The sequence below is a fragment of the Cryptomeria japonica genome, chromosome 1, assembly GCF_030272615.1.
Source record: "Cryptomeria japonica chromosome 1, Sugi_1.0, whole genome shotgun sequence".
Taxonomy (NCBI): Eukaryota; Viridiplantae; Streptophyta; class Pinopsida; order Cupressales; family Cupressaceae; genus Cryptomeria; species Cryptomeria japonica.
The window spans coordinates 60,354,699-60,366,834 of record NC_081405.1 but is presented as its reverse complement, the minus strand read 5'-3'; the positions used below and the strand labels follow the sequence as shown (position 1 = coordinate 60,366,834).

General features: G+C 36.5%; 1 protein-coding gene across 1 annotated transcript in view; it reads right to left on the bottom strand.

Moving 5' to 3' along the window:
• Nucleotides 1–7,463: 7,463 nt before the first annotated feature.
• The window catches only part of LOC131063224 (endoplasmic reticulum oxidoreductin-1), a 28,822-nt gene continuing 24,149 nt past the window's right edge, over nucleotides 7,464–12,136 (bottom strand). The window contains exons 3-9 of the mRNA XM_057997022.2: nucleotides 10,104–10,359; nucleotides 9,793–9,903; nucleotides 9,087–9,205; nucleotides 8,795–8,899; nucleotides 8,373–8,575; nucleotides 8,137–8,248; nucleotides 7,464–8,002 (exon numbers count right to left, since the gene is read on the bottom strand). Of these exons, the coding sequence (XP_057853005.2) occupies nucleotides 7,847–8,002; nucleotides 8,137–8,248; nucleotides 8,373–8,575; nucleotides 8,795–8,899; nucleotides 9,087–9,205; nucleotides 9,793–9,903; nucleotides 10,104–10,359 (1,062 nt within the window). The 3' untranslated portion in view covers nucleotides 7,464–7,846. The remainder of the gene's footprint in view (nucleotides 8,003–8,136; nucleotides 8,249–8,372; nucleotides 8,576–8,794; nucleotides 8,900–9,086; nucleotides 9,206–9,792; nucleotides 9,904–10,103; nucleotides 10,360–12,136) is intronic.

The window sequence follows — 12,136 nt, the reverse complement described above, 5'->3', positions numbered from 1 at the left end:
AGGGTGTACAATTTACGACACTACAGATGTTATATCAAGATCAAACTATCCCCTACAAACAATCTCATGATCCTCTTCCTAATCAAGATCAAAGAACCCTTTCCATCTAATTCAATGATAATCCTCCACATAAAGAGAAAGATATTCCTTCCATCCCATCCAATGATAATCCTTCACATAAAGAGTAAGATATTCCTTCCATCTTAACCAATGATCCTATTCCACAATAAAAGAAAGATATCCCTCCTAATCCATCTCATGATCGTAAAACTATACAAGATCCAATCATATCCATCCAAGAAATATGCATATTAGAGTATCAAAACCTTTTCATCCAAAATCTTTATACACCCTTGAGTCAAAACCTCCATCATATATCTCACATTCCATCCTCTTTTCATTGATCTTGATTATCCTATTGATATCCTCCATCATATATGATTCATCATATCTAATCCTTCTCATCCCACCTTTGATCTTGATTTATCTCACATCTTTCCTATCTAGCTATAACCCACCATTAGGATAATTGCAAGAAGATCAAAATTCATAAGTTTAAAATAGGGAATCAACAGGCCCAAGTCAAGATTTGATCATATCATAAAGCTTCATTTATCCATTCTAACCCGCCATATCTCATAGTTAACTAGGGGTGTCTCCTTGACCTATTCATGGGAGTGGATCTACATCATTATCTTAAGAAAAATAAAAACATAAACAAATGCCTACATTTACAAACCAAATCAAAAACAAAAATCAAACTTTGGACTTCACAATGAGACCAAACATTAAGATTTCACAAAAATCATAAGAAAAAGACTAATGCTAGCTATTTAGTTATTCATGCCTTGACTGATGTATCCTTCCTCTATTAGGCATTATCTATTTGCACTAAGATTATCCTTTTGGCAAGAGATATGTTGGTTGTTAACTTGTTTGTCATTTGGTCCTTTTGACTGCTGATTTATTTTTTAAATTTGCTTGCATTTATCATCTTCTCTTGATCTTTGATTTTTTTTATCTTAATATTCGATCCTTGATTTTTTATCTTAACCTTTGATCCTTGATCTTTTTATCTTAATCTTTGACTTAATCATTCATTTTTATTTTTATTTTATCTTTTCTTTTGGCCTATTCTGAGGAAGCTCATTGAAGCCTCGATCTTGATATTGTGGTGAAGAATGAGTAATGGGGCATGATATTTTCTTATATGTGCATCTTGTTCATCTTTACTTTTCACCTATTTTGAGGAAGTTGGCAAGCCTCAGTATTAATATCATGGTAGAGTGAGGAATGGGGCATGTCCATGGTTTTATCGTTTTCTCTTCATTTTTATCTTTCATCTTAATCTTTGACCTTTGATCTTGATCATTATTTTCTTGTGTTGTTGTGTTGTTTGCTTCATAAAATGCTCAATGATTATATAAAATATAACAATAGCAAAAGGCATATCCATCCATTTTCATTCCCTATCATATCCATTCATCTTGCATATCTTATTATGTCTTATTCATCTTGCACATCCTCCATCCATTCCATTACCCATTTATATGCTTCATCTTACATTTGATCAATGGGTCAATTTTCATGCAGTTGCATTCACACATATTTTACACACTTTTCTTTCACATCTATTTTCGAGAGTTCGACCTTGTTAGGAGTGTAAAATTTTGTTGCATATCCCTGCTTCTTGTTTCCTAGGTCATTTCTAGGGTTAGGGTTTTTGAAGTCTTTGGTAGGGTTTTAATCCTTTGTGTCTTCGCATAGAAATTTTCATCCTTCTTCTAGTTTGTCATTGACAAGCAATGGGAGGTTGCAATCCTTCAACTTGTCGCTAGGAGGGATTTTAGTTGTTCTATGACTTGCCCCATGTGCTAGGTCTCCAATCTTGGGTCGGTTACCTTTAAATTGAGGGGCGAGTTTTATTTGTTTGCCTAAGTCTTTAGTCCCCATTTTCCTAGCACTCACTTTGTTCATTGCCCCTTTACCCTCAAGTAATGCGCCACATGCTGAAATAATTCACTTAAGTGGGGTCTTTTGTTCCCCCCGCAGGGTCATGATAGGTAGTCCAAAAATGTTGCGAGATAGCGGGGTCGTATGTTTTGTGCCTTTCCCCGTCACTCTGCAAGGTCTATTTAGCATCTAAAGAAGCGTTGCGGGGTACCGAGGTGTCTGTTGGAAAGGAGGAAAGCTTCACCCCGCATGACATCTTTATTAAGTAATTATGTCCCGCAAGGTAGCGGGATGTATACATTATGCAATAAGATGGGTTGCCCCACAATGGTTAGTCAAAGACAAAAGTATCCCACGAGCTAGCAGGATAGCATAGAATGCAAGCGCAAATTGGTTGTCTCTTCACCCCGCACGGTTAAGTTGAGGATAAATATGTCATTGTGGGGTAGCGGGATGAGACTAACACAGAAGAAGGATAGAGTCGCCTTGTGACCCTGCAGAGACAAAAGCAAAGGAGAAATCACCCCGCGGGCTGGCGAGATAACAGAAAGTGTTAAAAGAAATCCTTGTCCCCGTTGTTGGCATTTTTTATGTTTATGTTGTGATTGTCATTGATGGACACACACTTGTATTGAGATCCCCTTTATATGTATGAGCTCATGCTCAACCGGTATTTGTTCCAACCGGTATGTTGTATTCTAGTCTTTAGACTAGTAGTGATTTTGCAGAATGTGTTTCCCAGTCTGAAGCGGCATGTCGACCCCAAGCGGTTCGCAGATCACAAGCGGTACGAGGAAGCAAAGCAACACAACACATTCTTACTAGTCTTCATTTTTGTCAAACCGGCAACTGGCATTTTGTATAAATCGGTAATACTCTGTGATGAGTTACCAACCGACATTTTGTGATGAGTTACCAATCCACCGATTGTTTGACGGTCTCGACACATTGACGGTGATTCTTGTGTCGTGTTACTGAGTATGTCTAGATTCACTGAACCTAGGAAATTGTAATGTAATCCTATTGGACCAACATGAAATCAGATTCCTTTAAAAGGACATCATGTCTAGGGTTTTTGAGTTGTTGAAGAAGTTGCGAAAAGGGTTAATGTTGAGCTAGGGTTTAAGGTGGATGTTGAGTTGTTGGAAGAGCGATCTTATCTGAGAAGATCGAGTTGTAACTGAGAGAGATAGAGAAGACTGAAGTAATGCTGGAATGCATTAGCTGTGAGCAATACTGGATCTAACCAAGCAGTTTGTGCTATTAGATAGACCAAACACTTGTTGATTACTCACATCTTTGACAAGTTTGTAGCCCTTAACCGGGTAGGCCTCAAAGCCTTTGTAAAATCCTCTAACAAGGTGGTTCACACATGTGAATCTAAAATCCTCTAACAAGGTAGTCTTTAATCGGACTTATCTCCTAACAGAGATTGAGATTCCTAACAGGATCTGTTCTGGTGAAGAACATTGTAAGACCTTAACCGATCTGGTTTCTATTCTACAGATAGTGACTTGTGAGTTTCATCTCACCGTGGTTTTTCCCAGTTGGGTTTCCATGTCAAATATCTTGTGTTATGGTTGTATTGCTTTTGTGGGTGAATGTTTTATTCGCATTTTGGTTTGTATGTGTGGTAACCGATTTGATTGTCAGACTGCTTTACCGGTTTATCTTTAGACTGTGTAAGTGTTTTAGTGCAAAGATTTTTGGCATACTAATTCACCCCCCCCTCTTAGTATTCATCACCCGCTGCCCCACGAGCCAAACATAAAGTGGTTAATGATCCCACGGGATAGTGAGATAAAGGAAACTAACAAAGGAGGGAGCAATCCTCGCTACCCCAAAACAAAGAAAACTAAAGAAGGATGACCTCGCGGGCTAGTAGGATAAAGAGAATATAAAAGACAGGCCCCCCCCCCTCCCCACACTGCTATCCCATAAGGAGAAATTAACATGGAGAAAGGTGGCAAAAATATTAAAGACAGAACTATAGAGAATAAAGAGAGATCGAAGGGTGGCAGAGAGTAAATTAAGGGGCGCCATGTCAGCAGTCAAAGAGGGTCAAACATGTTCAAACGTTAATGCTACCAACTCGTGAGGTTTACACGAAGGAATTAATGGTGAATTCATTCCAACCCTCCTACGAAGAATAAAACCAATTTATGTAGCTCATTTGCACACCCTGCTTTCAAGAGAACGAGTGAATTGCAACCCAGTCGACTCAAATCAATTTCTAGAGCTTCAATTGCACCCCAAGAGTTTTCAAAATCTAAGTAATTATAAAGTCAGTGTCTCTGTGTTTTTATTGAAGAGTTAGGAGGTTATGTAGGGTTTATATTTTGAATAGAAGCATAATCATATCCCTAGAACGTAGAAATGGTACCTAAAAGGAAGGAAACCAAGTTACCCTGACCTTTGAGAAGATTCCTAAGAAAGAAGGGGCCTCAAAATCCAAGAAGAAGAAGGCCACCAACCCAAAAATCACCCATGCCACACCCATTGCAGTAATTCACCCATCCCGACCAATTTCCAATGAGTCAATTGTTGAGCAAAAACCCTCCAAGTAAATAATTAAACCTGCCCGCTCAAGAGGAATCCTCCAAGCCAAAGAGGAAAAGAGCGCACATGCAGAAAACTGTCCTGTCACAAAAAACCCTCTACCCACCCAGGATGTGCCACGTACACAAGGCCCCATTGCATCTATTCCGGCCAAAATTGTTGAAGGATTCACCGAAGAGGTTGAAGAAAGATTGGAAGAAATGGAGAAAAAGAAGAAGAGAGATGCAAGGGGTCTGCATCAAGATCTATTAGAGCTCTTCAAAGGGTCAACAATGTAGGAGACTCTAAAAAATGTTTTTTCAGACAAGAGCTCAAGGTGTAGAGATGTCATCACTACTGAGAGGGGATAGGACATCTTCTACTACTTCTATGACAACAGGGATAAGACCGCAACAAAGAGCCTGCTTGCAGCTCAACCCTAAGGGTCAGAATGGTTACCTTTAAGGGACTACAAAAGTGGGACATTCCCACAATTTTGAATAAGGGCGAGCAAATCATTCCCACAATTTTGAATAAGGGCGGGCAAATCATTGGTCTAGAGGAGTGGAAAGCTGACTATAGTAGGAATATTGAGGTTGTAAATAAGTTAGAAGAATTGAGGGCTTATGAATGGCCATCCACTAAGCTAATTGATGATTGGTACAAGCAGTACTGCTTGATTGAAGAAGATCGGCCAGAAGAAGAATAGTTGTTGTCTCTGCCACTTATGTCTGCCTTATTCTTTTTGTAGGTACATTTTGGTTACACATGCAGCATGTATCGGCCCTAGTCCCACATTGCCTTCAACGCCTAATTTTTTGAATTTTGACAGCGATAGGAGATGCAGAATGAAGACACATTAGCACCACTCCTTCCAGGTTTGATGTGTTAATCCCAAGAAGTTGTTACTCCAGCCACCTTCTTTCATGCCTTCTTGAAGGATTTTGTATTATACTTGTAACTGATGCCTTATAGGATATTCTAATGTATTAAGCAATTTTTTTTGACAAGTGTCATATCCAACCTAAAGCTTGTTTTGCTCCCTTGTGCTATAAAAGGGAAATCAAGGGCGAAAGGAAAGGGTTCTGAGTTCTTGAAACAGAATTGTATTAGGCTTTGATAATAGAAAATAGAGTTTCAACTTGCAAGTGCACTTTGAAAAAATGCAATGAAATGTATTGAATCTTTTGAAATGAATCAATGAAATCATCTTCAAGTTGTCTCCATTTTGTGTACATGCATTGTATGAATTTTTGTGTCAAGGATGCAATTGTTCGTCCTCTTCAATGAGGAATGTGTAATCTATGAAATAGGTCTCTTTTTATAAAAAGGTTAAACTTTGTTTCAAGTTACAGCAATGTGCATGTTTAATGTGATCATAAGAATGACTTGAGTTTATTTCATACGACATTGTATGCAAGGCATTAAGTGTTAAGTTGAGGGTATTCATTGTGAAGCATTTCATACTTATTTCTTGTTTACTTGTAACTAGACTTTGTTTTATATTGGATAGCCACTGGTCATTTGTTCTCAATAAGTTCCAGAACCATAATTTCTAAATATATCATTTCCTTTCTATTTGTAGTAGGCGGCATAGGAGTAGTGTTAATGTGAAACCCAGTCCCAATAGCTATTAAAACTAGGATTGCAACCAGAGTCTAAAGTTCATAAGCTTTCCTTGGTATATTTTCATTGGGAAATCTGTTATAACAGCAATGTTTGTGCATGCAATAAAGTAATTGTTTAGACATTGTTAAGGTGTACCCGCCTTGGTCTTGCAAAGCCAAAAATGAAGGAAATCTCAATCTTGTGACTGAATCTCGTTCGTTGGCCAAATCCAACCTTGCACCTATTGATTAAAAAATGGCTAAATCTTTAGGGTTTGAATATTTGTTGATTTGGGAACCAACAGACCTTAAATGTATTTTTCTAGCCAATCTTTCAAGGGGGCAGACATCCATCCTCCCATCCTAAATCTATCTTATCATTGGTGCATATCGATAATATCATTTTCTTTGAAACGCCGCCATAAAAACAGTCTCAAAAAGGGACAAAATGTATACATCTAAAAATGACTAGTGCATTTTCATCTTCTCATTACTTTTCTTCTATACATATTAATTAAATAGTTTTTAATTATTAAATTAAGCTAACATTTCCTCTATTAAATAAAAATATATATATATATTTAATTAATTCATTATCTTTTTTATCTATTAATTAATTATTTAATTAGTCCATTATCTTTTTCCTCTATTAATTTAACAATTTTATTATTTAATTAGTTCATTATCATTTTTTCTATTAATTAAAAAATTTTACTTTTTAATTAATTTATTATCTTTTTCCTTCTATTATTAACTAAATAATTTTTAATTATTTAATTAATTCATCATTTTCCCTCTACTATTAATTAAATAATTTATTTAATTAATTCATCTTGTGATCCTCTATAATTAAATAATTTTCAAAAATTAATTAATCAAATTTTCTCATCCATTGACTTTCTAATTAATCTCCACTAAAGAAGACCTTCACTCATTCATTACTCCCACGAGATCAAGAGCACATTTTAAGCAAATATCTATCGTTATCATTATCAAGTATCAATCAGTCATCTATTATCAATCATTGATCAAGCAAACTAGGATTCTATTAAGTATCTATTATCAAGCATCAAGTAAAATCTACATCAACTATTCAAATATTTATATAAGGTCTTTGTTGTAGTTTTATACGTAGATCTTAGGCTTTATTGAGTGAGCCTGAGTGTGGATTTTGGTTCTTGCATCACATTGTATCCATCTTATTTAGATTTACACTTTCATCATTCACAGCATCTTAGCAACTTTTAAAGACAAATCATTATACATTTTCATCATTCACAGCATCTTAGTAGCTTGAAAAAATTGTCAAAGAAACCACTACCAGGCAGCAAACTATTTTGCAAGCTAAAGATTGCACAGAAGACGGAAGAAAAATAGGCATGGGGTTCTTCAAAACAAGTTCAGACAAACAACTCTTCACAACCTCCTCTTCCAGGGAAGACAATCAAAACAAATAGTTACAGTTTCATGATTTTATGAATCCTCACAAGGACTGCGTATGATTCTAAATTCATTTACATTGCAAAAGTGCAAACATCTTTGAACAATGATTGATAAAGGTTAAAGAGCTTTCTTTCACTGCTAAAATAATCGTGTATTTCCAGAGCTACATGATTCTCAGAAACTTATCTACAATTCGCTAATTGCCATGCCCAAGCTCAAGGATTACATCAAGGGTGGCAGTATTAAGCCAGAATGATCAAAGGCTAGTTAAGCCTTCAAGTTTAAGGCAAGAAACACAAAACTTTCTATACACTCTGAAGACTTAAGGCTGTCATATGTCTGTTATTGAATTCGTTGTCAACTTCTGGACCTAAGGAATGCACTGCTTGAACTGACTCTGATAACCGAGAGAGAAGGTTTATCAATGCAATTACTTCATTTCTGTGCAGCTGTAGCTGTACCTGTTATTTTACAAACATAAAACACAAAAAGAAAAAAAATTGGATACTTAATATAAAATCGGTTCATTTAAAATAAAAAATAAATGGTAAAAAATCAATCTGTTAGCAAGGGCCTTATTAGGGGATTTCTCAACTGTATCATTGCTATCCTCCGAGAAAAGGATCTTGAAAGCTGTTCCAAGACCAAGGATCTGGAGCTTTCCCCATAACCGACATTTTTCACATCCAACACAATCCATTAACGCACTGCATAAAACAGATAACAGAATTTGAATGAAAATGAAATCTCATGTCAATGACAACCTATATTTAGATCACATTTAACTGTATGGATGCTAGATCTGGAATAATGTCACCATATAATGTAAACCTGATAGTTTTGAACTGCGACTGAACTTGACTTTTCAACTCTCTTCCATTTTCACCCTTCCATATTTTGGCCTCATCATATGGAACCGGACAAGCTGATCGTAACCTATTATTGTTAACAAGCTGATTTACTAATTTGAATGTATTTTGCTCTTCCACTGAATTATCAGTACTGTATTCTGCCTGAGAGAGATAATCTCCTGCCTGTTGAAGGCACATCCATGTAGAAATTAGACACTATTCATTCAGGATTGACCAATTCTCAGGCCAAGACATTAAAGGCTTAGCTTTAGCACGAACAACTACTGTATAAAAATGAACTTTTATAAACAATAAGCTTATCTATATATAGGGAAGTCGATAAATCCTTTAAAAGACTAAAACGTGATCATCATCTTCTTAAATTACATAATGTTTACTTACCTTTGTAACTGCTCGAAGGACAAAAAGATATGTGAAGTACAAATTTCTGACACGATCAGGGTGTTTCAACACCCGTTCATAGAGAAGAGTTGGATTTGGTCCCCACTGAAAAACAATAATCGAGCAGGTAGAATGAGATTCAAACTTAAAACTATACTAACTGAATTACAACTGAAAAAATTACAAGTTACCCCAAAAAATGCCAGATCAGAGCTAACTTCACGACATGAGACAACTTATTTCTGTATGTGTTTAGGTGAACTCAAAAAGTGAACCTGTGAAGATAACTTACCAAATTCTTCTCTTCATCAAGTAGATACTCTCTAGCAATATGAACAGAAATAGAAGAATGCAATCCTGAAATAAGCTTGTATAAGACTCGCCTCTCTGGAGAAGTGTCTCCTGGTAAATCTGCAAGCATATGAAAAGCACACCCAAAAAGACAAGGGAATATAAGAAATGCCAACATGAAAGCATTGACAATTTGACAAGAATGCTGGATCATATCAAAGAGTTTCTGTAAAAGCTTTGAACTCCCAAAAATCACCATTACAACTAGCTGGATCTGGGTCAAACCAGCTGGCTCCATATTTTTGGACCTGCTGGATTTGTCTGATTCTATCTTAACATTTTTCTTCCTACTTAAGTTCACCAAAACAATTTAAATTATGGATTTCTGAATTTTTTGACCTCTCAATTGAATTGAACTTTCTAATTCCTATGCCAAAAATAAAATGAATATTTTCATGAAGAAAGTCCCAAAATACGCAGTATCCAGATATACGTAAGTACTGCTAAATGCTAGTAAGAATTTCAATATACTTGGCTTTGGATGAACATCTACCAAATGTTCAAAACCTAATGATGGGCTGAAAGCTTTGAAAAACCAGATCAGAAATTATATGGACCAGATCTTTCAAAAGAAGCAGAATGTCTAATTGCACAAAATTATGTACATGTCCTGAATTTTAAATTTATATGAACCGTATAAAGCTCACCTTTGAGACAATGTTTTTTGTATATAGTATCCCATATTCTTTGAGCTGATGGACCAGTGTATCCAGTATAACGTTCAGGATTTAGCAAAAGATTCACATATGTCATCTCCGCTGCATGAACAAAATCACACGGTCTTATTATCCTAAAGCATCTACACGTTACAGAAAAGTCCTACCATCACTTGTTAAGTAGTATTCAACAGTTAGTATGCTAAATACAATTATATAGCTGTCAAATAACTCCAATGACACTAATGAGGTAAAAATATTTGCATTCATCAACTCTTCGTAACAGATTTAAATATATTTACAATTGTCTCTCTCATCATCGTGTGTCCAAGGGTTGTCTGTTTCCATCCAACCCCTAAAAGCCTTTTTATCTAGAGTTCGGTCAACAACAGCTTGGGGTTTTCCTTCTTGGCATGTTAAGTCATCGGTGGGAAGATGTCCAGCTGCTGTTTTAAAAATTTTTGGGAACTCATTGTCTGGACATTCACATACACTACAATCCCTTAGACGGCACATCCCATCATCAGGCCAGAATGGACAGTCACACCAAAGCCTTGCCTGAATACAACAACAACAATAGGAAGTCACTACAGTGCTATAAAGCATATAATAATAAAAAGTTATCCCTAAGAAAGTTACATGAGCAATGTTTCTGAGAATGGAGAGTCACACCAAAGCCATACTGAAATGATATACTGCAATGGTCAAGATATGTTATTCTTTTTGTTAACTAGGCATTATATGCTATAATCCAAAAGAGATTCTACATGTCTAACAACTTTTTTGAGGCCCCGACAGCCAGTAGCTGGCAAAACTATCATAGTCAATACCAAAAAGAACTACATATTCATATCTAGGTATCATCAGAAAAAAAAAATTGCCATACAAGCATATCCAAACCCTGAATCTATGCATGTTCCCAGACCCAAACTAGCAACTTATATTCAATATTATCAAACTATCAAACAGGACGAGCTACACAGAAGCAGAAGTCTGGGCAGTAACAACACAGACCCCCACAAACCCCAAAGCAGTTGCACACACACCCAGAATGTTTTGAAATTGTATGGAAAACTGTGATAAGATGCCCCAAGTCAAAGCTGCCATAAATTATACCAAAAGGGTGTTTGTGAGATTTTTCAAACCATTGTCCTTAGGATTTGCCACCATTTACCACACCATTACTGCCTCTCATATCCCTATTTCCAATCATGTATGCATGGTTGATGTCCATGTTAGCTTCCTCTAGTGTCATTCTTGCAAGTTGCAACAAAATCAAGCCAAGTTGGAGGGGGTGTACAATGTCACCCAACTGCCCATCTCATCAATTTTCCACAAAATGGTCACCATCCACAACAGATTCTTTGTCAGGCTCCCCTGATCAAAGCTGGTACAGACATCCCTCACCTCTTCCACAAGGATCGACCAAACAATGTGACACATATTCAGTCCTCCAATTAGACTCAATTTCATTTTATAAGTTGACAAATTTTATACATCTAGGCCTTAAAAACTATCACCGCCACCTTCAAGCACAAATTTTTCTTAGCATTCCACTCTAACCTCCACAAAGGTTGGGGAAGTAGATGGCATGTACATGTTATATAGCATGATTAGACAAAGAAAATTGTAAATCATAAGCCTTACACTTAGCATTCTTCGAGTACTTGGAACTTTCCTAACAAAAATGGTAGAACTTAATTGGAGACATTGTAATAAGAAGGATTCAAGTAAATAAAGGGCACACAAATAAGGTGAGCTTTTGCATCCTTGGACTTAAATAGCAAGGGTTGGACTCAGGCTCCAAGACTTACAAAGCCTCAAGCTTGGGGGGGCCAACCAATTAATTGGAGTTTCCTTTTTATGAACTATTGAAATCTATCCTGTAATTCCTATTAAAGTCAACAAACTTTCTTGCAGGAGGGGATTTGTCATCACCAATTTCCAAAACCAATCTTACTCTATGCTCGATCATCATGTTGTTCTACTGTTTTCTAATGTGTAGACTTAAAGTGCCAGCACTTCAAGTGCTGAATGATGTCACTGCATCCCAAAATTCACTCTTCACCCCATAAACACACTCGATGCTTTGTTTCCTACTTAGGGTCACCTATCATGTCAATATCCTCAATCATCCATCTCTCAGCACCTTGTTTATAGCGAGTGAATGAGTAACACATGTTTTGTGGTTGCACATCACATATGACATTGATTTGCCATATACCAACCAATTGACCTGTGCTTAGCCAAAACTAGGGCAAAAACTCACAAACCTTCAGGTATGGCATGGCCTTTAAATAGACCTTAGACAACCTCAATATAGAGTTTTGTATCC